At 33.2% G+C, this 27,999-nt stretch overlaps 2 protein-coding genes across 4 annotated transcripts; one reads left to right on the top strand and one right to left on the bottom strand.

The window, feature by feature from the left end:
- The first annotated feature begins 10,394 nt into the window (after positions 1 to 10,394).
- On the top strand, positions 10,395 to 16,791 carry LOC110611333 (aminopeptidase M1). Of its 2 annotated transcripts, none has more exons than XM_043955343.1 (19): positions 10,395 to 10,731; positions 10,817 to 10,962; positions 11,048 to 11,150; positions 11,309 to 11,495; positions 11,581 to 11,674; positions 11,828 to 11,981; positions 12,092 to 12,196; positions 12,280 to 12,396; positions 12,487 to 12,600; positions 13,078 to 13,260; positions 13,433 to 13,706; positions 13,788 to 13,909; positions 13,990 to 14,087; positions 15,224 to 15,398; positions 15,475 to 15,589; positions 15,680 to 15,747; positions 15,854 to 15,928; positions 16,079 to 16,156; positions 16,306 to 16,791. In XM_043955343.1, exons 1-19 carry the CDS (start codon positions 10,525 to 10,527, stop codon positions 16,489 to 16,491), a joined length of 2,601 nt encoding a protein of 866 aa, XP_043811278.1. In that variant the 5' UTR covers positions 10,395 to 10,524; the 3' UTR covers positions 16,492 to 16,791. The 2 variants fall into 2 exon arrangements, with proteins under 2 accessions (XP_043811278.1, XP_021607285.1); XM_021751593.2 differs by having other exon boundaries at positions 15,221 to 15,398.
- Positions 16,792 to 16,985: 194 nt separating this feature from the next.
- Positions 16,986 to 20,818, bottom strand: LOC110611334 (protein phosphatase 2C 53). Of its 2 annotated transcripts, none has more exons than XM_021751594.2 (7): positions 20,679 to 20,818; positions 20,385 to 20,596; positions 20,109 to 20,162; positions 18,887 to 19,924; positions 18,468 to 18,785; positions 18,266 to 18,371; positions 16,986 to 17,665 (listed from the first exon to the last, which is right to left on the bottom strand). In XM_021751594.2, exons 4-7 carry the CDS (start codon positions 19,772 to 19,774, stop codon positions 17,331 to 17,333), a joined length of 1,647 nt encoding a protein of 548 aa, XP_021607286.1. In that variant the 5' UTR covers positions 19,775 to 19,924; positions 20,109 to 20,162; positions 20,385 to 20,596; positions 20,679 to 20,818; the 3' UTR covers positions 16,986 to 17,330. The 2 variants fall into 2 exon arrangements, with proteins under 2 accessions (XP_021607286.1, XP_021607287.1); XM_021751595.2 differs by having other exon boundaries at positions 20,508 to 20,596; positions 20,679 to 20,744.
- Positions 20,819 to 27,999: the final 7,181 nt, after the last annotated feature.

Genomic DNA, 27,999 nt, shown 5'->3' with positions numbered 1-27,999 from the left:
CTGAGTTGCTGAGCCAGCAGTTTTGTATCCCTTAGTCAGCATTTTGGACAGGTGTAAGCACCAGATTATGTCCAGAAGATTGGCCACGTCTCACATGCTTTATTTGAGCAGCTCATGCAGAGTGGTTGATAGTGGCCAAAGGTTTTGAAGCTAAAACTTAGTTTTGAGGGTTTGAGCGTGTAAAAAGGAGTTGATCCGTTTTCCTTTGTTCAGATCATTCATCTTCTTGTTTCAGGAGGTAAGTGATGCTCGTGAACATGTTTGTTTAGGTTGTCTGACGGTTTTTTAAGGGAGTTATGGAGAGAGATGCCTGTTTAGGTGATAAATGGTAGTTGTGATGATTTATGCATGTATACATGTTTATGTGTTACGGCAGCCGAAGGTTCATTCGGCCGCCGAACCTCTTGCATGGTGGCTTAGGCTGCCACAGCTTGCCCCGCGAGATTTGCATGTTCGGCTCTGTTTGGGGGATTCGGCCGCCGAAGGTGCCGCCGAAGGTGAGAGACTTTCGTCTCTGGAATGCCTTTTGGCCCCCGAAACTTGCCCCCGAAAGGGTTCGGCCGCCGAAGCTTGAGATTCGGCCGCCGAAGGTGCTTGAGTTTCGTCTCTGGAGAAGACGTTCGGCCGCCGAACCTGCCGCCGAAAGTGTTCTGTCCAGCCTTCTTTTGCATGCTTTGCATGAGGTATAGAGAGAGGGTAAGGGGAGTCTTGGGAAGTTTAATAGAGTTGGTCAGCAGTTAGTTTGGTCCCTCATTTGACTTTATCTGTATCTGTACAGACCAGAGGAACCAAAGAGAGCAGCAGTGAGTACTGCTCCAGCGTTTTCAGAGCCTGCTCAGTCAGTCAGTCCAGTTAGCCAGAGGTGAGTGGAACTAAACTTACTCTTTTAATTGGAACATGAAATGCTTTTAGCATCAGTCATGCATCATGAGTATACCATAGGTTGATTGCATTAGTATCCACGAAGATGTTGCATTGCATAGTTATCTGTTGATGTGAGTAAATGCTGAATGATCCAATAGTCACAGACAGGAAGTCCAGGAGCCTTTGACTACGCCCTGGCAAGTATAGTAAAGACCAGGAGCCTTTGACTACGCCCTGGCACGTATAGTAAAGACCAGGAGCCTTTGACTACGCCCTGGCAATGGTAAGTACAGAGGTGTTATATACACATATACATATATGACAGGAAGACCAGGTGCTCGATTCTACGCCCTGGCACAGAGTTACTGGGACTATGTGGTGACAGGTTTACTCTTGATGTGGTTTATCTGTGTTATGACGCATTTCATGAGATCATGTTTTACTGCGATATATTTTACTGTTCTACTCACTGGGCTATAGAGCTCATCCCACTCCCTTAACCCCAGTTTTGCAGGTTCAGTAGTCAGTGTAAAGGGACAGTTCAGCAGAGTACAGAAAGAGTAAAAGAGCTTGTAATAGTATAGTGGACATGTAAATTGTAAAGAGATGTTATAGTTGTGTAATGTTAGAGTTGTGCTTGACTTAGTTGTATTATGTTGTAAAGCTTTTGTTACATACATGATCTGTATATGTTTTATCACCAGGCTTAACAGGTATGAGTTAACCCATCTAGAGCAAGCTCTAGTCAGGGGTACAGAGTACAGAGTACAGAGTACAGAGTACAGAGTACAGAGATAGTGCATGCACAGATTAAGCCTTGGTTCAGCAAAGAGTTTTGATTTTTCACAGAAAATGTATGATCATGTATGAGTTTTACAGGTACACAGAGAGTATAGCAGGCTTGCTACGGGTTCTGGCGGCCTTAAGCCGACCTGAATCCTAACGCCGGTGACGGTCCATTTTGGGGTCGTTACACACGTGGCCTAGTGGATTCTCACCTCCTGAGCACGAAACGCTTTAGAGAAATTTTGCAATATGTGACTTACACACGGCCGTGGGTCTTGAGGCTGGGTCATAATTCTCGCCCCATCAACTTTAATCTTCTGATTGGTACCTTCGCCTTTTGGGGGTTGGCACTTGCAGGTTTGCCTGTCGATTGCTCGCCTAGCATAAAATGTTTTGTTTTGTGAGATTAACACCTAGTCTTCTGGCCTGGTAGGGCCTACCCTGTGGCCCGGTAGAGCCTGCCCTGTGGCCTAGCATGAATGTCTTGATTGGAGGGACAAACACCCAAATTGTGCCCTAGTGAAATCCGCCTTGTGTCCTTATTTAGTGGGACTGGCACCCAAATTATGGCCTGACGTATACTCGCCTTCTGACCTAGCTTTGTAGCCTTGTTTAGTGGGACTGACACTCAGATTATGGCCTAGCAGAACCCACCTGTGGCCTTGTTTAGTGGAACTGACACCCAAATTATGGCCTAACACATACTCGTCTTGCGGTCTGGCCTGGCGGAACCCGCCTTGTAGCCTTGTCTTGTCTCCTTAATCTTTTTGAGAAAGGCAATTCCATCGTTCCTTGTCAATGAAGAGCATAACATATGAAAATACCTCATTAACTGTTATTGATAAAATTTTCTCAGGTTATAAATATTCCAAGAGTAGGGAATAACACGGCCATCTAGTTTGGCCAGCTTATAGAACTCGAGGCGAATGACCTTCGAGACCCTAAACTTTCCTTTTCAGTTCTCCCCCAACTTACCAGATCCAGTGCTATTGCTTATTATATTTGTTCTTTTAAGGACTAGGTCCCCCACATTGAAAGCACGCACCTTGACTTTACTGTTGAACATTCTAGACATTTTGTTTCTGTAAATCGCCATTTTGATTACGGTCTTCTCTTGTAGGAATTCGACTTGATTCAAATTAAATTGCATTTCTTCAGAATTTCCTAAAATCTTAAGGTATTGTGTCCTAAAGCTGCTTACTTAGATTTCTGGGATAACTGTCTCGGCTTCATATACAAGAGAAAAGGGCATTTATCCTATGATTGTCCTCAGGGTTGTTTTGTATGCCAATAGTATATAAGACGATTCCTCAGGCTAGTTGCCTTTGGCTTGGTTTATCCTTTTCTTTAACCCTTGTAGGATAGTCCTGTTAGTTATCTCGGTTATTCTGTTGGTCTGTGGGTGATAGGTTGAGCTGAACCTCAAGTCAATCTCCTATTTCCTATAGAAATCTTTAAACTTGGAGCTCACAAATTGGGTTTCATTTTCGGTGATTACTACCTTTGGGATTCCGAACCAAGTGAAGATGTTTTTGCTGACGAAGGAGATTGCTTGTTAGGTGGTGATGGACTACACTACCTCAGCTTTGGACCACTTGCTGAAATGATCAACTGCCATAATCACGAACTTTCTTGACGCAGTTGCCTTCGAAAATGGGCTAAGGATATCTATCTCCCATTGAAAGAAAGGCCAGGGGTTTCCAATTGCTGCTTGTATTTCTCTGAGGGTCCTTGGGATGTTTGCATGTACTTCACATCTTTGACACTTCTTGACAAGCTTCTTTGCATCCTACATTATCATTAGCCAGTAATACCCTTGTCTTAATGCTTTTCGGGTGACCGTTCAAGCTTCTTCATGGCTATTGCAATCACCTTCATGAATGTCTTTTAAGATTTTCAGGCATTCCTCCTCCATAAAACAACACAGCTATGGCTGCATTGAGGACCTCATATACAACCAGTCATTAATTAGTGCATATTTAGAGGATTTTCTTATTACCTGTTTGGTAGATAACTCATCGTCTGGAAAATCATCTTGTGTCAAAAACTTATATACGGGCATCATCCACGATTCCCCTTCCTCTATGGAAAAAGACTCCTCCTCATTAGTTGCCGGAGTATGTAATTCTTCAAACCGGAACGACTGATTCAAGTGCTGCTCACCCACCGCTGCCATTTTGGCTAGAACATCTGTCTCTTCATTGTCACCACCTCTAGCTACCTAATGAAGCTCATAGCTGCCCTGCCCGTCTTTTATTCTTTCCATCAAGGACGGAACCTTTTCTTTGTACTTGACAAGTTTCAGTTCTTGGACCTTAAATTATCCTTGACATTGATTAACAACTAGCTGAGTTACTAAAAACAGTAGATACATGTATACCTAATCTTTTGATGATTTATAGGGCCATTATTGCAACCTCATACTCGGCCATGTTGTTGGTAGCGTTGAAGGTGAGTTTTGCTGCATATCGAAGCTTTATACCGGTTTGACTCTACAATAGGATCCCAATTTCAGAACTCCCAACCTTGCAAGCCCCATTTGCCCAAACCTTCCTCTTCTCCATGGTTAATTCAGGGGATTCTGAAGGCTCTAATGGTAGAGTCATTTTTGCGACAAAGTCAGCTACTGCTTGGGCTTTTATAGCCTTTCTTGGCACGACTAATAAAATTATCACCCATATGGACAATTGTTCTGATAACTCCGGCCTATGTAAAACTTTTCGCAAAGGATAATCTGTCGTAACTTCTATAGCGTATGATTCGAAGTATGGATGTAGCTTTGTAGCTGATATTAGGACTGCAAATGCTAACTTTTCCAGAGGAGGATAGTTTAGCTCTGCTCCCTTCAAGCCTTGGTTGGCATAAAAGATTGGGCTTTGTTCTCTATTGTTCTCACAAACGAGTTTTGAGCAAACTGTTTTCTATGTTACAGACAAGTATAAAAACAAGTCCTCGCTCTCGATAGGCAAGCTTAGGAAAAGGCGAGATGATAAAATGATTTTTAAACTTTCAAATGCCTTTGTACATTCTTCTCCCCACATAAACTTACGTTTGCCTTTTAAGGTTTTAAAAAATGGGAGACACCTTTTGGCCGAGTATGATATGAACAGGTCCAAGGCTGTGACTCGCCCATTCAACTTCTGTACTTTATTAATGGTTTTGGCTGCTTCCATATTTTGGATGGCGCTAATCTTTTTAGGATTTGCTTCTATACCTCTTTCTAAAACTATATACTCCAAAAACTTCCTCGCTCTTACCTCGAAGGTACACTTTTTAGAGTTAAGTTTCATATTTGCCTTGTACAATATGTCGAAGAATTTTTGGATATTATCTGGGTGGTCTTCTAAGAATTGGCTCTTTACTATCATCTTATCTATGTACACTTTGACTGTTAATCCCACCATGTCTTTAACAATGTCTGACACCAACCTTTGGTAAGTCGCCTCCGCGTTCTTTAGCCCAAATGACATCACCTTGTAGTAGAAAACTCCTTCATCTATGATGAACACGATATTTTCTCTGCGTCCTCGGTGTCCATCATGATTTAGTGATAACCTGAAATGGCATCAAAAAAGAAAATCACTACATGACCCAGAGTCAGTCTACTAACCTATCGATGGATGGTAATGGGTAATGATCTTTTGGACATGCTTTATCAGGTTAGTAAAGTCAACCTACATTCTCCATTTTTCATTGGCTTTCTTCACCAAGACCACATCAGCGAGCTATATGGGATACTGGACCTCTTTTATTAATCCTGCACTTAACAGCTTGTTAACCTCTTTTTTGATCATCTGTTGCCTCTTCGATGCAAACCTTCTTTTCTTCTGCTAGACTGGTTTGACTGCTTTGTCAATAGACAACTTATGAGTGATGAGGGCTGGGTCCACCACTATTACATCTTTTGGAGACCAAGCAAAAATAGTTACTCAACACTTTAGTAATTCTATTAAATGGCTATTTGTTTTGCCGGTTAATGCAGTACCAAACTATACCTTTTGATCCTCACTTAGCTAGACCTCTTCCATCGGGTATATTAACTTTGGTTTTATGTGAGATTCAGGTTTCTGTAGTAAGTCAATGGACATTGTTGCTTTTCCGAGACTTTTTGTGGGTATCTGTAACCTTCTTTGGCCAATCTCGGGTTGCTCAGACCATGGCTATCCCCCTTGGAGCTAGTAACTTAAGACACATAGCACCCATGTTAATAACTATACCATGCCACAAACTCTACATACAGCTCTCATCTATACTTCTCGTCACCCAGCAGTAGAGGAAGGTTGATGGTGCCCAGTACTATCAGGGTCTTATCTCCTAATCCTACTAACGATAGAAAACTTTGACAAGACTACTTTTATCCAAGTCTAGCTTGTTAAAAATATTTAAGATAAAAAGATTAGCGGAACTACCTGTATCCACCAATACTCGCCTTACTCCATACTTGTTTAGAAGGATCTTGACGACCAACGGGTCATTTTGAAAGAATCCTATAATTTTGTTTGCAGGACCGAACCTTACTTCCTGTTTAGCCCATGGTTCCTATTCAACTAACATGATATCTTTTGCTACGCATTTATTTTTTCCTTTGCCATTGCTAGGTCCTCCTGTAATAATATGTATGATCCCAACCATTTCAAGAGAGAGAAGAGAGAGAGATTTCTTTCTAAGAGAAAAGGAATAAGAGACAGGTTGTAATCCAATTAAACATGAAGGATTCAATGGATTTTCTAGAAACAGAATCAAATGATGCCGCTAGAAAACAGAGTTGTACTGTGATTAGTTAAACTTACAAGAAAAAGAATGTGAGGTGGTGGATGCCTACGATAACCACTTCGACGCTCAAGTAATAAACTGTAGAATATGGCGATTATAGAGCTTAAGAGTAATTGTATAAGAGAATTGCATATTTTTACTTCTGTGATCGTTTCCCTTTTATACTATAAGAAGATGGAAATAAATATAGTATTTTTTGATAATCCGGCAATGATGTGGCTAGCTGGTTGATAAGGGATCACGTCGGGTTAACTGGTCGGAAATTCTGTGATTACATGCATAACGGAAGCTCACTGGATTGTGCCTGCTAACAGTAACCGTATGCTGAGACTCGACCTATCTAAGGGAGGGTGAGACTTGATGAGAAACTAGGTGTTAAGGTATCAGGGTCTTTCTTTCGTCGGGAGAGATCGCATTACTCATTTATCAGATCCTTATTACTGTGAATCTATTTTGTGGTGACAACACATGACTTATTTTAGACGATTATTGTGCAATATCAATAATTATTAAAAATAAACCGATATAAAATTAAATATTGATAATCATTAAAAATATACCGACATAATTTTTTTTTTTGAAATGGGGAATGGGGATCGGGGAAATAGAACCTGAAATCTCTCAAATTTAGTCAGATGTACTTGCCATCAAACTAAGCCTATGAGTACAATCGACATAAAATTAAATGTTAGTAAAATAATAATGTAAAAAAATTTAAACAGTTAAAAATATTAAAGTAAAAATAATACAAAATATACACTAAAGTATAATTTTTTTTTATCGATTCAGAAATTATATAACAAAATATGTATAATAAATATAAGAATTATAAAGTAGTTGTCATTTTTACAATACTTCATGATATAAATTATATTATTTAAAAATAAGAGAAATATATAATTTGGTTTTCGCATTTTATATAAAAAGTCTAAGTTCTAACTTTTTTTTATTATTAATGTTTAGCATCTAACCTAACTATTTTATCAAGAAAGTACAAGTTGGGGCTAGAAGAACTATAGGCTCTTGAAAATTTTTAAGTTATTTAGAAGTATTTAGGTAATTTTTATTAATTTTAAATAAATAAAAAAAGTTACTATTAAATCCCTTAACTTTTAAGAAATTCATTAATTTATTTTTATATAAAAATTATTTAATTAAAATATTCTTATATTTTATAAAATATTTTTTAGTCTTTCTGATAAAAAATTTATTAATCTGCCTTAAATATTTATATTCTTTAATCAATATAATTTTAATTATACATATTATTTAATTTCTATAATTTTAAATATTCATATTATTTAATTTTTTTAATTTAAAATAAAATAAGATCACTAATAATTTATTTGATAAATTTTATAAATAATTTGATTTTATAAAATATAAAAATATTTTAATATAAATACAAACTAGTAAATTTTTTAAAAACTCAAGAATATCAATTTTATTTTGTAAAAATAAAAAATATTAATAGAGTGATTTTGAAATAAATATTAACTAGTGAATTTTTTAAAAATTCACTAATTCTATAGTAGTTCTGTAATACGTTGCTAAACTACAGTGTCACTATTCCAACTTTATGATGAAATTTCGGTTGAAATTCGGAATTTTGGAATCAGAAACTTTAAAAGAGTAAAATGAGTTTTTACAAAAAGAATTTCAAGTGTTTTTTTTTTTTAAATTAGTGCTTGGCCGTTGAATCTTCCAAGTTTAGCAATCAATTGACTGATAGATCTATCTATAAAAGAGTTTTCAACTTGATAAAGGTTTTTCTCCATTTCGAGCAGAAATGAGTCTCATGTCTCTTTTCTTCACAATTTTTTATTTAAGTAGTTTTTTCATGAATTTTTACCTTCATTTTGAAAAATCAAGCTTAAGTTTCGAGATTTAGCTTTTAGAATCCTTTAGAGCTCATCCCTTTCTCTTCTTTAAATCCCCTCTTGCTATGGTTGTGTTTTCTTCGAAGATGTAAGTTAACGCTCTTACTTTCTCATCGATTTGGAATCCTAAAAAGATTTGAAAACTGTTTTAAAATACTTCCATTACATGCAAAGTTTGAGGTTTAAGTTTGTAGATTTGAGATAATGGGTGATTTTCTATTTTGATAATACATATTGAAGTTTAAGTTAGTTCTAAGTGATTTATTATGTTTTGAGTTGTAAATATATATTTTAAGTTATTGAGTTTGATTGCTTTTTAAGGTTGTTGGTTGCGGAATATATTACATAATCATTCAAGTTCAACCATCCAACCTGTCTTTGAATGCGGTCTTTTGACCGTCTAATCTACCGTCGAAAGCTTAACTTTTAAATTTACGATGAAACTTTAAATCACCGAACTTGTCAAAAATTCTCTGTTTAGCTATCAATTCTGCAAATAATTTTAATATAAATAAATTAAATTCCTTATAAGTCAAAATGCATTAATTAAACAACTTAAATTTTTAAAATTCAAATGATGCTCGAGTTAATTTCTATTTTAGTTTACTGAATGTTAGTATTGGTGCGTTGTGATGAATCACAGTAAAATAAAATATATTTTAAAGTTTATTTAAATTAATTTAAAATTAGTTGAAATATAATATGATTAAAATAAATAGTAATACATAATAATTTAATGAAAAATATATCTAGTAATATCTTAAATTAAATCACGAAAAATTTCTTTATATTATATTTATAGCTTTCATTTGTAACATATTTAATCTTTCCTACTTATCACTCTTGAGAGAACAATGTAAAGTTGTCCATGCGTAAACTCAAATTTCTTTAAAAATAATCCATATGAAATAATGATTTGCCTTTAACTTTTATCAATGTTAATGCCATTGTAAACTGTTTTCGCTGAAATTTGAGAGGTATTCTTGCATATGATAGTGTTGATATCATTATACCCTGTTTGGTATGATTAATTTTTAAAATATATATATATATATTTTTTAAATTTTTTATGTTTTATAAAATTAATAATGTAAAAATTGTGAAAGTCGAGATTTGATATGTGATTGTTGCGGGTTACAGGCATTCAGGCTGTAGTCGAGTCCTTATAGGAGAGTTAGACCTAAAATTTATTAGAGCCCATTATGCAAACTGATCCATTAGTACCCAATCCAGTGTACGGTTGAAGCAGACCAAGCTGACCGGGATTCGGACTCATCAAGAAGGAACTCAGTCCATCTGATGTGATGGGGTAGGAGAGTAAATCCAACTACGCCACGACTCTATTAGCATGAGCATTGAAAAGAAATTAAATAACCGCTTGACAATAGTGAACAGATAAGTATTCCATAAGTACGGTTTTGTGTGATAGTGCCAAAAGACACTAGTAAGATGACGGTTATACGTCAGTAGAAGATAAAAGAAAAATGAAGAAAAGAGAAAGACGTGAATAATTCATAGCAAATTTACTTATTCACACCAAAACCCTACCTTTTTTTGAATTTGAGATCATTAATATGATATCAAAATCTTCTATAGATATTGAATCTTTCATAAATTAATTATATTGACGGGAGAATGTGTTGAATTTCAAATCGATTTTGACAAAGAGAAGTAATATGTTCTTTTTGTAGAGTTATAGATAATCAAGCTAACTTTTGAGATGGTAAGAAAATTGATTTTGAATTAAAAATAAATTTTATTAAATATTTAAAAAATTTATAAGAATAATTTCACTTCAAATTATTTATATTAAAATTACTTTATTAGTTTTGAATTTTTTTTTACTTTTGTTTTTTATTTGTTTTAATTTTTAAAATTTATTTTTTATTTTTTTAATTAATAACTGTTTTTAAAAAAAAATTAATTTAATATTAACTATTAATAATTAATATATTTATTATTAATATTAAAAAATTTATTATATAGTGTTGGGGTGGATGGTTGAAGCTAAACAAATAAATTTAAATTTCAAAGTAGAATAATACATCGGTGAATTTCGTTTTAATTTAATATTTTATTTTAACTTACCTCGCGCTCTAAGGTGGCCACATTAGAGTAGAGCTTAAACTGAAGCGTAGTTTCCCACCATGACTATAAATTTGCCTGTCATCTCCGGCACTCGTCTGATCTGACTGCCGTTAGACTTTCATCAAACTCTCCAATGGATCAATTCAAAGGCAAAGCCCGCCTCCCAGAATTCGCCGTGCCTAAACGCTACGACATTCGCCTGAAACCTGACCTTTCCGCCTGCACATTCACCGGCTCTGTGTCTGTCGACCTCGAAATTGTTGCCGATACCAAATTCATTGTCCTAAACGCCGCTGAACTCTCCATCAACTCCGGCTCCATTTGCTTCACTTCCTCTAAGGTATTTGCTCGATTTAAATAACTCGAAGCTTTTACTTAAGATTTGAAATTTTGGCCAACTGAAACGAACTCTGGTTTTCAATCAGGTGTTTCAGCCCTTGAAAGTTGAATTGGTGGAAGCAGATGCAATTCTGGTGTTGGAGTTCGCTGAGGCACTTCCAATTGGGGTGGGAGTTCTCGCCATTCAGTTCGACGGAGTTTTGAATGATAAAATGAAAGGATTCTATAGAAGGTATGATAACTTGTTAAATTCCAGAATCCTACTGGTTCAATTTTAAAGTTTTACTTTAGTTTCCGGTTTTTTCTTTCCTTTTCAGTACTTATGAGCTTCAGGGTGAGAAGAAGAATATGGCAGTTACTCAGTTTGAGGCAGCGGATGCTAGGAGATGCTTTCCATGTTGGGACGAGCCCGCTTGCAAGGTCTGTCTCAGGATTGAGTTATTGCTTTTGTATTTCTCTTTTGCATTTTCTGATTATTATTATTGTTAGTAAGGACTGTAAGGTGCCTCTTATAGTTTACAATGGTGTCCAATTAAATGCAAATATTTGACCTAATGCATTGGCTGTTGGTTTTGCAGGCTATATTCAAGATAACTTTGGATGTGCCATCTGAATTGGTGGCTCTCTCAAATATGCCAGTTGTTGAGGAGAAGGTGGACGGACCTCTGAAGACTGTTTCATATCAGGAAACACCTATCATGTCTACTTATTTGGTAGCTATTGTCGTTGGTTTGCTTGATTATGTTGAAGATCACACATCTGACGGTATTATTATGCACCCATTGACTGTTTGTTAATCAGAGTATGACATATGTTCTTGATGTTGTGTGTTCTTGCCAAATCTACACAGGTATCAAAGTTCGAGTGTATTGTCAAATTGGGAAGGCAAATCAAGGGAACTTTGCATTGAATGTGGCTGTGAAGACGCTTGAGTTATACAAAGAGTATGTTTTATTTTCAGTTATTTGCACAGACATTGATCACTTCCCACTGTCATGCAGTTTGAAGCAGACGGATGCAAATCCATACACATTTTTAGTATTACTTCATGTGCAATTTACTTGACATTTTTTATCATTTACATTCACATTTTGCAGATATTTTTCTGTTCAATATCCTCTTCCCAAGTTGGATATGGTGACAATCCTAGACTTTGCTGCTGGGGCAATGGAGAATTATGGCTTAGTTACTTATCGTGAGACTCTTCTGCTCTTTGATGAGAAGCATTCTGCTGCAGCTAACAAGCAGAGTGTATGTGCATTTCCTAAGTGCTGGTTTTGACCACCACAGTTGACTTTCCGATTTGTATGATTGACAATAAAGGATGCATAATTTACTAATATTTGTTTGCTGCTGTTAAGATTGTTACTGTTGTTGCGCATGAGCTTGCACATCAGTGGTTTGGCAATCTTGTAACAATGGAATGGTGGACACATTTATGGCTTAATGAGGGTTTCGCAACATGGGTATATTGTTTGATTATCATGTCTACTTTTGCACTTGTTCAGGGGATTTCGTTTAACAGTCCTCATGAATTTTATTTGTGCAGGTGAGCTATCTAGCAGCTGATAGCTTGTTTCCAGAATGGAACATATGGACTCAATTCCTTGATGAAACTACTGATGGTCTGACGCTTGATAGCCTTGAAGAATCACATCCCATCGAGGTAATGTCCGCATTACATGTTATTTTCTTACATAAACAGAAGTTCATTTATTTATAGCATATTTTGTTAGAATTAAATTTTTCTTTACAGGTTGAGATAAATCATGCTTCTGAGATTGATGAAATATTTGATGATATAAGCTATAGCAAAGGTGCTAGTGTTATCCGAATGCTGCAAAGCTATCTTGGTGCTGAATGCTTTCAGGTTTGTGCTTTAATTCATCAGTGGCAAAATTTCTTCACGATTACGGTAACCTTTTATATAACATCATATTTACATATATTAATGAACTCATAGAGATAGAGCTGTCAAAATTATGTGCTGATCTCTGTTAATATCTGGAATTAAATTGAGATTACCTTTTCTGTTTTATGCATGATGTTGCTTAGAAGAGTACAACCGTTAGTTGCTTTTCTAATCAATAATCTCCTGGATTTATGTGGTTGGGAATCACATGCTATGAAGTACAGATTCTGACATAAACTTCCTTCATAATAACTAATTATTAGTAAATCCACTCATGATTTTGACTTGCTTAGTCATAGATTTCTTGTTGAGAAATTATTATATTGCAACTGCCATAGTATGTTCTCTTATTGTTCTTTTAAGATTAATCTTTCCTTTGTCACTTTATAAGTTACCGCTTTTTGTGAAATTTTACACTTGACCATATAATATCAGAGCTCTCTTGCTTCATACATCAAAAAATATGCTTATTCAAATGCAAAGACAGAAGATTTATGGACTGTGCTTGAGGAGGGATCTGGTGAGCCTGTGAACAAGCTAATGAATTCATGGACAAGGCAAAAGGGATATCCTGTTGTATCTCTCAAACTCAAAGATCAGAAATTGGAATTTGAACAGGTCTTTTTTCTGCTGGGCATATCCATCTTTCTTTCAATGTGTAATATGTAATCTATTTAAGCTTTGAAATTACATCTTCTAATTTGAATTTATAGTTATCTCTGACATTTATATATGTTCCAGTTTCATGATAATTTACTATACTCTTACAAGTTAATGTAATAAATGGCAGTCACAATTCTTGTTAAGTGGTTCCTATGGGGATGGACAGTGGATTGTCCCATTAACATTATGTTGCGGCTCATATGATGTGAAGAAGAACTTCTTATTACAAACAAAATCTGGAACTCTTGATGCTAAGGATTGTCTTGTGGAGATTGGAAGTTCTTGGATAAAACTTAATGTACATCAGACTGGTTTCTATAGGGTAAAATATGATGAGGATCTTGCAGCGAGACTTAGATACGCCATTGAGAAGAAATATCTGACTGAAACAGACAGATTTGGTAGGTAGATGATTTGCTTCCATTCACTTGGCTCTACGATTTTTAAGAAGACAAGTTAACATTGTCTTGTACCTTTGACAGGCATTTTGGATGATTCATTTGCCCTCTGTATGGCTCGTCACCAGTCTTTGACCTCGTTGCTCACTCTGATGGGTGCTTACAGGAAGGAACTTGAGTATACTGTGGTCTCTAACTTGATTACGGTAATGTTCACCTCTATCTTATTTGCAGTTTTATTTCAGATATTATTTAATTAATCCTAATTCTACTTCACTGTTCACAGATAAGTTATAAAGTTACAAGGATTGCAGCAGATTCAACCCCTGAATTATTGGATTACATTAACCAATTTTTTATTGATCTTTTTCAATATTCTGCAGAGTAAGTTATCTTGATATCAATATTTAGCACATTCTGATTCTGATTATTATTATTAGGGAAGTCAACTGTTTAGTCCCTGTGGTTTAGTAAAACTACTTGGTCCTATTTTCAAAAATACACTAAATAGTCCCTATATTTTCAGATTGTTAACTATCTAGTCTGTCTCTTCAAACTGTTAACTATTTAGACTCTTTATTAAAGATGTTAATAATGTTTGAAATGACTAAAATGCCCTTCTTTTTAATTAACCTCTGTAATTTTAAAGCATAACTATCCACTCTCTGCAATTTCAAAGTTACAATTATTCAGTCTCAGTAATTTCAAAATCATAACCATTTAGTCCTTGCAATTTCAAATTAACAATTATTTAGTCCTTGCAATTTACATAAGGGACTAAATAGTTAACGGTTTGAACAGTCAGGGACTAATTAATGTATTTCTGGAAATATAGGGATCAAATAGTTAGTTTCACTAAATTACAAGGACTATAAAGTAATATTCCATTATTATTATTATTAAAGATGATATTATATTAAGTTGCGTCATTTCTATTTTAAGTACAGTATAAGGTTCTGTGTCTCTTGCTCTTAAGAATTTTGTAATATGCCATGTGGCATACTTGTAAAATATGATGCTGGGTTTTCTCAAAAAAAGTGCAAGTAAACGCAGGCATTTATTGCATTTAAGTTGCAGGCAAGAAATCAGAAATAGGGTTTACAAAATTGCCATAGGATTAGGACTGGAGGTAAGGTAGCAAAATATTAAGTTATACCAGACCTTCATGAGTAAAGATTTATCAGGCATATGCAAGACCAAGTTTAGCAAGAATTCCCAATTTTCCTATTTTCAAAAAGCAAGCTTTTCAAAAATATCATGTTGTTTTGGATCTTCTTAGTATTGTTGTTGTAGCTATTATTGAAAAACACCACCACCCACTTAGAAGCTACTAAAAGTTGATTTGAAGTTAAATTTAACTTGTTTTAGTCATAAGAATCCAAAATGACTAATATATATTTTTTCAAAGGCATCTAGAAAGGTGCTTTTTAGAAAGTGAACTATAATACCAAACAGGCTGTTTCTGTTTTAACACTTGCATCTTCTATCCCATTCCATTGTTTGAATATTATCTACAGTAGGCTTGGTTGGGACCCTAAAGAAGGTGAAAGCCATCTGGATTCAATGTTGCGAGGAGAAATTCTTGTTGCACTTGCTAAGCTTGGACATGATCTGACATTAAATGAAGCAAATAGGAGGTTTCATGCATTTGTAGATGACAGAAATACACCACTCCTTCCACCAGATATAAGAAAGGTTGTTAAGCAGTATTCTATTAAATATCAGTGTTCGTCTACTTATGAACCCATAATGTCATGGATAATGGTTGCAGGCAGCATATGTGGCACTAATGCAGAGAGTCAGCTCTTCAAATAGATTGGATTATGAATCTCTCCTGAGAATCTATAGGGAGACTGATCTAAGCCAGGAGAAAACTCGCATTCTGGGTACTGATAAATCTCTTATGAACTTTGTTATAATATATGAATCTAATGAATTTGTTGTAATTGTTTATCCATATATTTATGCTTGGACAGGTTCATTGGCATCTTGTCCAGACCCCAATATAGTTCTTGAAGTTCTTAACTTTTTGTTGTCTTCTGAGGTAGAACAGAATTTTGTATATTCACCTTATTGATTTCAATGATAACATTTAAATTGATAGTCTGTTGAAGCATATTGATCCTATTTTTATTTCTCACTTGATCTAGGTTCGAAGTCAAGATGCTGTTTATGGACTTGCTGTTTCTAAGGAAGGACAGGAAACAGCTTGGACATGGCTGAAGGTAATTCCTATAAAAGCATAAATTGTTCTCAAAGTTACGAATATCAGTTTGTTTGCTTTCACTTTGTTCTTCTTTCTTCTTTCTTTCATGTTTTAATATTTAAGTTGAACCGAGGAACAAAATTGAAGCATTTAAATTATTGGAATACAGGATAATTGGGATCACATTTCAAAAGTCTGGGGTTCTGGAGTTTTAATAACTCGCTTCATCAGTGAAATTGTCTCACCGGTTAGCTTCCTTTCTTTTCTCTGTTTTTATTGGCTTCTTGAGTTATTGACATCTGCTTTTGCTTTTTCCAACGCAGTGTTTAGCCTCCTGCAAATACACTAGAAATCATTAGTAATGTTTTTCCTTCTAACATTGTCCTCTTCCTGCAGCTTGCTTCATTTGAGAAGGCTAAGGAAGTAGAGGAGTTCTTTGCGAGCCGCACGACTCCTTCTATTGTTAGAACCTTGAAGCAGAGCATTGAGTGGGTCAACATTAATGCAAAATGGGTTCAGAGCATCCAGAACGAGAAGCAACTAGCCGAAGCTGTGAAAGAATTAGCACACAGGAAATACTAAGGCTGCAGTTTCCTACCAGGAAGTTTTTGTGTTCTTTGAAACAAGCTGCCAAAACAAAACTTGTATTTCATTGTAGACCCATTAGCTTTTACGATACTCGATCGCAACAAAATCCTTATGGATTTTAAGTTTGTTCTCTAAATGGTTCAACTGTTTAATCCTTCTCCTGCATTATACTCCAACCTCAAGTTTGCATATGCTCGTAGTCGAGTTCATGCATGAACCAAGGAACAACTTCATCTTTGTTCTTTGTATTTTTTGCTGAATTCATTGCTAGTGAGCATGTACATTGGGCATCCACTCTTTGTTCTTTGTATTTTTGCTGAATTCATTGCAATTCTAAGTCTATAGGCATTTCACAGCTATCGTCTGCCGTTGAAAAACAATATCAGCCTTGCCCTATTACTCATCCCTATTCTACTTCTTATACGATTCCGGTCAATTGCCAGAGGCTTAAGTTCAATAAATCATAGCAGTAACTTGTAAACAAGAACTTAAAAGGAACTGATGTGATATTTCCTTTACAAGAACCATGCAATTAAAATAATATGAAGTCATTACCTCACAGAGCCCCTTTTTAAACTCGGAGGCACAATGAATACATCTACTCATAATGTGAATCATGTCATCTCCTAATCCCTAAAACAAATAGCTAAAACATTTACATAGGGATGGTCTGAACCCTTCAAATCAATGAATGAGTTCTAGGGTGGCGCACGTTATATAGTACGTACGAGTAGTCGTAACGCCCATATGAAAAACAGACGGGCAGAATTCTATCGCGCCGCGTGGAATTTAACTAATTGAAGAGCTGCAACAAAGAAAATGTAAAGAAACTGTCATGTTTTGCTTTTGAGCTTCCTTTGAGCTTTCAGATCCACAACGATTACGGTGATGTTGTCTTTGCTTCCTTTTTGAACAGCTCGGTTTGCGAGGTACTCAGCTGCTGCCTGAGCTGCAGGATCAACTCCCTCACCCCTTGAGGAGGTAGGTGCAGTACCATTCTTTTTATACCAGACGAGAATTCGTCTCCGAGCCAGATCACATGCCTCTTCATTTGACATGACGTCCCACAGACCATCACTAGCCAGAATCAGACATTCATCTTCTTTTGCCCGAGGAATAAACATAACTTCTGGTTCTGGAATAATCCATGGTTTCAAGTATCTATCCCCTGCATCCAGTAAGGTGTGTTTTTAAAAGTTTAACTATATGATCCACTTCATTAATCGCAATCAAACGCTAAATAATCAAAACAATTCCATAACAGAATATGTCAACAAATGCAGTGACATATATTCTGATGAGCAAACTAGAGAAATATGTTACCCGCATGATGAAGATCAGCTGATCGTCTATTGTATATATTTGACAATACAGACACAGGCATCACAAAAGAGTGGTTTTCAAAAAACATAAATGACATGTTCATTGCTTGCGTTGTTTCAAAAGAGAGGAGGGTCAGAACAATCAGCTCTATAATCTATATCACTTGATAAGAAAGGCAGATTCACAATTACATTTTGCAAGGTATAACATTTCACTAAACAAACACTTTCCATGCATATTTTTAAAGAGTTATATTAGAGTTAAAGAATTCTTGCACTATATCTGTAAAAACTTCATATATATACAAGGAACAGTAGAGTGCAGAAAGCATACATTCATTTCCCCATCACAAATAAAACAATCCTGGTAATTGATGTTGATGATGCTGTAGTAAAAATGGGGAAGGAAAAAAATGAATACCAGGACAATGGTATAGAACACGTACCAATTGACCTTGACATTGCAAGAACACCAAAGACACGATGCCCATTCCATTGTATAACCTTGCCGCCAGCTGCTTCTATTCTTGCATATTCATCTTCTCGATTTGGCTGGAAAAAAAAAACAAGATTAAACATGCGACCACTAGCTTCCTTAGTCAATTGTTAACAGAAGAAGCAGGCTTTACAGTTTTGATGGCCTCTTACTTTATGGTCCACTGATAAAGCCATAGGTTCTTTCCCACGACATAAAACTGCTCGTGAGTCTCCACAGTTTGCTACTATAATGTGGGATGAACAAATAATGGCAACAACAGCAGTTGAACCAACAGTTTCGGGGGCAACTGGTTTGGCACTTCCTTTTCCTCCAACTTCAGCATCTACCTTAACAAAACAATTGGTGAATATTTTCTTCCACTGCTCTTGGCAACTATGTTTTATACTTCCATCACTCAAGTCGTTCTTAATGAATTCTCTCTCTTCAGCCAATGAGGAATGGATACGATCACGACAATAATTTGCAACCTGAGCAAAGGACAAATCATTCAAGGTCACATGCAAAAGCAAAATTTATTCATGATTTGTTGATAAGAAGAAACTAATAAGAAAGAAAAAATAAACTTCACCTGTGAACCTCCATGACCATCATAGACCCCAAAGAAATGAGCAGTCTGGTGAGTTATATACTTGCTCATACCATCAATCACCTGGTCACCAATTAGCATTTGAATAGGAATTTTCAGAAAATGTGGCCTAATTGCAACTGCATCTTCCATCTCAGGTCTCCTTCCACATATAGATGTAACTCCCCAAAGGGGCACGCAATCCACCTCAAAAACACTACGTGAGACTGTTCTGCTCGCTCCTTTTCCCAGAGCCAACTGAAGTACAACTGCAGATGGATTTGGGTCAGATGCATCCCGAATCTCTTCCTCAAGGCTCATTGCAACTGAAACCGAATCTCTCACAACCTCCGACTCAACATTTGACTCCAAATTGGCAGCATTAGCAATAATGTCAACATTGCAAATGCTCTTCCCAATATCCACAGAACTCAGTGTTCCTATCTCAGATATGGCATCAAAACCAATGAAATCCTCTCCGCACAAACTGCTAGTTTCACTAGCCACTGAAAGAGAACATGAGCTATCAAAAATATGATCACCCTCCAAGGAAAATGTACCATCATCTTCACTTTCTCGGTTTATTACATCATTACTAACCAACCAGTTGCTTTTATTATGCGAGATCATATCCAACAAAGGGACTCCTCCCCTCTTGTCCTCTTCCACAACTGCAACTGCTGTATCACTAACTTCATTATCTAACTCACCATAATGACAACCCTTATCCCCAACCGTAGAAACCTCCATTACAGAATCAGATAACAACCCAGCAGCATCTGCCATCAACTTAAGTCTTGTGATATCCAAATGGGTATCTATGGTTGAGTTTTCACAGACTGAATTGCCTAATCTAAATGGCACTGCAACTGTTGGAGACATATCCTCCATCAAAATCCTTATTTGAGCAGTACAAAAAGATACCCTCTGAACTGTCTAAAATCAAACAGCCTGTCATTGTTCAACTAAATGATCAACTCCTCTCATCAAGAATGATTTTGGAATGTGAACAGCGAGATTTAGATGACGATTTTCCATTCCCTAGGATAAAAGTTAAAGAAAACTCATAATTACTAAATTGGGAAGATTCAAGATTTGGGTAAGCAAAATCCCAAAAGGTGGTGAAAGGAAAATGGATAGTCAGATCTAGTCAACAACAAGAACAGAACCGACTTCCATTTATGGAAATTACGGCCTTAATAAGTAATAAAGTCTAGGGACCTACTTAGGCTTTATCAGCTCCTTCTTCTCCAGACTCTTCTCCATCTACTTCCATCAACTGGGTGAAAGAGAAACAGTCAGAAAGTAACTTTAAATCCACAAAAAATAGAACAAAATTTGAAAAATATATGAACAGAAAACCAACCCATTATCTTGAAACACAAGAAAGAGAAGAAAAAAAGGGAGTCATGAAAAGAACCTAGAAAAGCTGAAGTCCCAAGAATCACTGGGAAACCCTAAAAAAAGATAGCACTAATTTTCACATGTTTTGTTGAGTTACCTGGATCTGAGGCAAATCATCTCAGCCTCTTGTAAATTCACTCTCCCTCTCAATCTTTCCTTCTGTGTCTCTTTCTAATAATTATCACAATGAATCTACAAAGAAAACAAAGGAAGTCACTACCTAATACTGTTGTCAACTGTAAGAAAGCTTTCCTCTCTTTATCTTCTTTCTTTTCCTTCAGAACCAAAGATTGCCTCCCTTTCTAAAATCTGAAAGCCATGGAAAGATCATAAAAAGAATCAAGAAAGAAAAAAATTCATAGAAAAGTATGCTTACAAATTTAAAAATTACCTCAAACTCAAAGTGTGATCACTAAAGACTTGGTTTCTTGATTCTTGCATTATTATATTTATATTTGAATAAAAATATATCTGGGTATTCAGAAAGGAAGTGGAGCAGAAATAAAATTATACTTCGGAACGGAAAAGAAGACGAAGATTATAAAAAAAAAAAAAAAAATTATTATTTATTCCTTATATTGATAAATTAATTAATTAATTGATAAATTTAAAAAAATATATTAAAATGCATGTGAAATTTTTTAAAATTCATTAATTAAATTTTTATTAATTTTAATAGTTAAATATTTTTTACATTTCTTAATTTTACAATATTTTAAATTTTTTATTGTATTTAATGATTAAAATTAATAAAAAAAATTATTTAATAAATTATTAAAATATTATATTATTTTAATATATTTTTTAAAATTGAATCATTAATTAATAAATTTTTTATAATAAAAAGATTAAATAGTAAATTTAAAAAAAAAAATTGGAAGGAGACCATGTAAAGGGGGTGAGAGAGATGGACAGGTGTCAAAAGAAGAAGGGTAAATTAAAGCATCTCCACCCATCTTCCATGCTTCCTTCCTTCTCCTCCTCCAATCCAATTCCATGCTTATTGTCCTTTTTTTCACCTCATGTTATGATTTTCTTTTTGCCAAATGTATTATTCTCTCATACATTTATAATTGTTTTCACATATAAATTTAAAAAATATAATAAATTAATATTATATATTTTCTTAATTTTATAATAAAAAAAATAAAGAATGTTAATATACAAATAATTATGAGATTAATAAAATTATTAAAATTTAAAAATATTTTATTTTTCAGAAAGATAATGTAATGTTTTTAAAGTTAATCTAATTTTCCTTTTGATCGTATTGAATCTCATTTTAAATAAAAGTTGGTTAGATCCTATCTAAATTTAATAATTATTATCTTTATTTTATAATTTTTATTTATATAAATAAATAAATAAAAATTATGAGACTAATATTTAATTTTAGATAAATAAAAAAAATATTAACAACGAATAAGAAGTGATAAGTGCGAAACCTTTAATTAGAATTTATTTATTTATATTAAAATTATTCTTTGATTGAATAAAATATTTTAAAAAACTATTACTTCATCTCAATTTCAAAAATACTCATTTAAAATATCTTTATATTTTATAAAATTAAATATTTTAATTTTTATTAAAAAAATGTTAATGAACTTATTTTATCTTGAGTAAAAAGACTAAATATATAAATATTTAAATTATAAAAAAAAACTAAATAATATATATAATTAAAATTATAGAAATTAAATTGAATATAAAAATAATTTTTTAATAAAAATATTTAAAAAAATTAAATTTTACAAAATATAAAATATTTTAAATGCATAATTTTAAGATAACAAATTTTTAAAAACTTAAAGATCTGATAATAATCTAACCAATAATATTTTGTTACAATATTTTTTAGTTATTTTAATAAATTAAATTACTTTTAATTATTTTATAATTAAACACTTAAATTCCTAACAAGTTATTTTTAAAATTATTTTTATGAAATAGTTAATTTACTTATCTTTAAATTAATTTATTAAATTAAAAATATATTTTAAGTAAAAAAATTAAAAGTAGGCAGCTAAATGAAATAGATTCTTAATTTTCACTATACAAATTAAGGTTTTTGTCCCTTTTGCTACTGCCATAGTCCACCTTCCTTGCTGCCCCATTATATATGTGTATATACTACATTTTAGGGTTAAATAGGGATTGTTGCCTGAATATTATTAAATAATATTTTAGTAATAATTTAAAATTAATATAAAAAAATTAATTTTTTATTATGCATAATATTCTACTTTAATAATAGAGTTATTTTATTTTTAATAAAATTATAATTTTAATTGCGTTATTTATATTTAAAAAAAATAATTAAATCGTTATTTTATATTATAATAATAAAAACAGATACAGTAATTTTAGCAACAGTATAAAATTCATATAAAAGTTTTAATTTCTTTTGCTTTATATAAAAATATATTTTTATAACAAATTATTTTATATTTAATAAAATTATAATTTTATTTATACTTTAAAATAATAATTAAATGTTTATTTTATACAATAGCAATGAAAACAAATATAGTGATTATCAAATTGTTACTGTTAATCTATAATTATAATAAAATAATAATTTATAATTATTATTTTAAATTAAATTTTATAATAATTATATATATATATTTATTTATTTATTTATTTATAAGATAAATTTGATACTTTACTATTCTGAATAATTTTGTTTTGATTTAAAAGGATGAAATGGATTTTCTATTTTCCTTTTCTTTTATTTCTACCAAACAGAGATTATAATTAAGATAAATTAATTTTATTTTCTTTGTCGAGCACTATAACAGCAGAAAGCTGTGGTGCCATGTATGCTTGTTTGGATTTGACTTCATTTTTATTCAGGATTTTTTTTGTCATTATAGATTATTAATATTATGATATTGTCGTAAAAGCAATTATTGAATTTTAATTTTAAATTAATTGAAATTAATTATATGAATTCTTTTAGGCTAATTAATCCAAAAATCTTAATGTTAGCTAACCTCACCAACCCAAATAAAAAACCCTAATTGTTAATTTCGGTCTCCTTTTTTTAGAGGGATCGATAGTGAACTCGCAGCTTCTTTTGCTTGTCAACTTAAATGGCATCACATTCGATAAGTTTCTCATCAAATGCATCTAGTGGGGTCGTGTAAGCTATCATGTGCACCATGTAATTTAATTTAAATTTTATCGATACATATTTTAAATCGAATTAATAAAACAAACATCCAATCAACACAATCTTTCAAAAACCGATCAAAATACAGCTAAAATTTAACAAAAATGAACTAAAAAACAACTATTTTCATTAACCTATTCATGTCATTTAATTGTGTTAATACAAGATACCAAAATAAATAGTGACCAAAAGATGGTATGTCAACTATGTCTTTGGATTCTATTTCTCCTGACTAGTAATTTGCTTCTTTTTATTGAAAGTTGAGTTATTACTGCTAGTTAATTCAGAACTTTTATAACTGGTAGCTGTGATGATTGTCTCAAAAATTGATACTTAAGAAATGGGTTGTGATAAAAGAGTATTAACTCTTGTACCAACACCTCTTATTGTTGAAGAAGGGCTATGTACAACATTAATAGAATTTTTCCCAGGCATCTATAAGACAATAACTTTTATCAAGAAAAATTGAGTAATTACAACTGAATATCCTAATGTACCTCTTATCCCTGCATAGATATTCCTAATGCTCTTAAAAATCATTACCTCATACCCTTACCTTACCTAATACGATAGATTTGTTAGTGAATTTAGGAATTACAATAAATTAAAATACGCAGCGAAATAAAATTTTAATCTCTAGATTACCTCCTAAAAACCAAGTGATCCGTTTAATTCGAAAAAAAGGATTCAAATTCTAACTTTTTGAAAGCTTTCGAAATATTCAGTACACTCCAGGTGCTGCTTCTCGCGAACACTCTCTGCGGATATCCACACGAATGCTTGCTGTTTGGAGTACTAGCTCTTGAAAATGGCTAAGGCTTCTCTGAAGAGTTTTTGAGTTCTTAACTCCCTTACTCTTAGAGAACATGGTTTTGTTATGTGTAGTCTAACAAAAAACAAATACTGATATATTTATCCAATTCAAATTTGAATGGGAAATAAATTGTTGATATTTCAATCCATATCAAATACATATTATTTATTGATATTATTATTATTATCTAATAATAATAATAATAATAATAATAATATCAAACATTAATATTATTGTTAATATCAAATTAATAGACATCAAGTCCATTAATAATGTTCAGTCCTATAATACATTCTTTGTGCGCGACCCGATAGGTCCACATTCATTGGCCTACAGCTCAATTTTTATTAAAGTCTACAGGTCTTAAGTGTCATCTAATAAGATATTATAACTATCCAATTAACATGAGGATCGATTGTCCAATTAAAGCCTTATAATAGAGCATGCATTAATCTCTTTGTCACACGATATCTAGTTTGAACATAAGTCATGTTCAGTGTCATACTCATATTGTTCAAATTTATGATTATTCGATCTCCAAGTAGACTTATAAGACCAAATGTCATTGATCACACTATCAATTCATTTAAGCAAAGCTATGCATTTCTCAATCTAACTTATCAAAGGGCCCAGGAGATATCTCTCTCAGAGAGAAAAATAAATTCTATATTGATTGTTCAATATTATCTACATAATTTTTATTATACTCAATCATAACCTTTATAATTATCCGATTAAAGACAACGTTTGATTATGTCAAAATATAATAGTTCTTATATTGAAAAATATGACAATCTCAAGTCCAATGATTAATTCATAATTATTATGAGATTCACTAATGACACTAATCCATATAGTGATCTCAGTGTGAGTCTATCTAATACTTTATTAGCTAACAAGCATTTGTAATATTGATTTGCATCACCATACACATAAGCATCTCATAATTATCAATCAATATGCATACTGGTTATATATATTATTATCTCTATAATAATAAGAACCAAAGATATAAATCATTATTATGTAACATGTAAATAAATAATAATAATGACAAAATCTCTTTGTTAATAACAAAATGAGAAACATAAAAGTCCAAATTAATGGCCTAGATAACATACACTAACAAGATTAAGATTTATTAGAATCAATTGTATATGAAAATCATCACATATTCATAAAAATTACTTTATCATTCTCCCATCTTTAACAATTTCCTTCCTTATATTATCTTGCACAGATGTTTGTTCAGAATTTGATACATATTGAGTTGCATTTCTTTTTCCTACTTAGAATTCCAGGATGTCCCTTCTTTAGCCTACCTCTCTTATCCAGTGACAATTATAATTAATGACTTAAAAAAATACCAAATATAACTAAAATTAGGTTAATAGATAATTGTTAAAGAAAATTTAACTTGGCTAGCCTATGTGTAGCTGGTAAATCTTTGCTTGGGCATGCTCTTTTATTAGGCCCTGGTTGTAAACGGTGTTGACGGTGCATTGTCATCCCCTTCCTTCCTACTAAATTTGATGCATTCTTTGGTTCTTCAATTACATCTCTTCTTTTTTTTTTTTTTGGTCTTTAAGGCATTGTTTTATGGGATGGAGGCAATATAGGTGACCTATTTACTTCTGGCCACATATTAGATCCATTCAAAGGCTGCAAGGCATTTTGATACATTGTCAAGTATTATGTCTTTCTATAATAATCGTCAACATAGTCCAATGGATTATCCTTCATGAAGTGAATAGAAGCAATTCCATGTACATAAGGAATTCCAATCAAATCTGGTTCTCTGTAGAAGCATGCTTTTGATGTTAAACTAACAACAAATACATTATAACCATTGGAAACTTGAAACATGTTGCCAACAGTAGGCTTAACAGTCCAAACCCTTATTTTTAATTTATAATCTTCAATTTTCTTATTCTTGGGCATATGGAATCATCATATTCCAATATTCTATCATATTTTGTGTACATTCTCTCTATTAGGTTTGATCTGATCTCCTCTAGCATGGGTATGATAGGCATTGTTCTTACCTTGAATATGTATCAGTTGAAAGTCTCTACAAGGTTAGAAGTAATTACTTCACACTTAGGCCAAGTATTTATAAAAGCCTTACAGAAACCTTGGGCTCTTATTTAATGAAATCATCATGAGCCTTTTCATCTACCTCTTTGAGTTCACCAATGTACATCCTGAATTCAGCCTTATAAGTAGCATATACAGCTTTCCAATATAGGCTTTTCGTATTCGTCTCCCTTGTACATTTTTTCTAGTTAGTATATATATGTCTTGCATAATTACAATGTTCTGTGTATGAGACCATGTCTTTAATGGCATTGGCCAATGTCTGCCATGAATTAACACCTTATTATGTATATTAATATATATAAAAACTAATATTAAAATTAAGAACAAAAATAGAAAGTTATGTACCTTTTGTTGTTCACTAACCACTGTCAAGCTCAATCCATAAAAAATGTTTAGATCTTCAAACAATCTCTTTAGGAACCATATCTAACTATCTTCATTTTTACCTTCTACAATACATTAAGAGATCGAAAATATTTTGTTATTCTCATCTCTAGCTACAGCACTCAATAATGCCCCACCCATCTCAGTCTTAAGAAAATATCCATCTAAGCAATGCACAGTCTGCATCCATCAGTATACCCTTTTCTCAGACAGGAAGATCCAATGTAGAATCTCTTAAATATTCTGCCTCCATTAGTTAGCTCTATTAGCATTTCAAGTTTTCCTTCCTTGTCAACTTTCTCTAGTTCTGCTTTATAACAATCCAGCTTTGCGTAGTGTGTATCCATACTACCTCTTAATTAAATGCCTCTTTTCTTACCTTGTAACACATCCACTTATTGACTGTCAGTGTATATTTCTCTTACATTAAGTTAACCATTTCATCAATCCCATAATTAGGATTTCCCCTACACTTTATAAAAATTCTCTTATTAACCAATCTGAAGTTGCCAACTTATTTGTAAGAGACCAATAACAAAAATGTGTACTTTTGTCTGTCTTAACTTGAATAGACCTTGTTCTTTTAGGTTTAACTATATAAATATATCATACACAAATTGCTATGACACTTTGCCGCCATTAGTTATTCCATATTTGTTATGCATTGCCTAAATTGTTGGCAATTCTCAAATATCATACCAACTTAAAAGTCAAAGTTACTATGATTGCACTTGGGGTTATATACTATGCTTCTCTTCCTATTCTCTCACTGCATCAAAATCATTTTCATCATTGCTATATAGTGTATCAAAACTATCATCTTCTGAGCTATATTCACTCTGTACCCGGCATGCAAATCATTTACATTACCAGTGTTTTCATCATCTTCCAAATTTAATCCCTTAACATTGTCCCCATTTAATCATTCTCAAGCTCACTTTGTTTCTGTATTGCATCCAAATATTCATTATCATCTGTTTCTAAATAATTAACCTAACTGCATCATCAGATTCACTATTACCATCCCCTATACCATCATTATATGCTTTAACATCTATTTCAGTAACAAGACATTTATTTTTATGTATTAGCACATTAAACACATTATCCTCACCAAGATCATTAATGGTATTATCATTTTAGAATAAGTCCACTAGATCACTTTTAAATTCAATAAAAAGTTTCAAAAAATTAAAGTCAATATCATTTTCTCATATTTGTTGTACCTCTGTATCA

Source organism: Manihot esculenta, chromosome 3 (genome assembly GCF_001659605.2).
Source record: "Manihot esculenta cultivar AM560-2 chromosome 3, M.esculenta_v8, whole genome shotgun sequence".
Lineage (NCBI taxonomy): Eukaryota > Viridiplantae > Streptophyta > Magnoliopsida > Malpighiales > Euphorbiaceae > Manihot > Manihot esculenta.
This window is presented reverse-complemented; position numbering and strand designations above follow the sequence as displayed.

Coding starts and splice junctions, on each gene's coding strand:
- LOC110611334 (XM_021751594.2), bottom strand. CDS start 19,774: ATGGAGGATATGTCTCCAACAGTTGCAGTGCCATTTAGATTAGGCAAT. Junction 18,786..18,886: donor ATGGTCATGGAGGTTCACAG/GTGAAGTTTATT, acceptor TCCTTTGCTCAG/GTTGCAAATTATTGTCGTGA. Junction 18,372..18,467: donor CTTTATCAGTGGACCATAAA/GTAAGAGGCCAT, acceptor TTTTTTTTCCAG/CCAAATCGAGAAGATGAATA.
- LOC110611333 (XM_021751593.2), top strand. CDS start 10,525: ATGGATCAATTCAAAGGCAAAGCCCGCCTCCCAGAATTCGCCGTGCCT. Junction 13,707..13,787: donor GACTGAAACAGACAGATTTG/GTAGGTAGATGA, acceptor TACCTTTGACAG/GCATTTTGGATGATTCATTT. Junction 16,157..16,305: donor TCAGTGAAATTGTCTCACCG/GTTAGCTTCCTT, acceptor CTCTTCCTGCAG/CTTGCTTCATTTGAGAAGGC.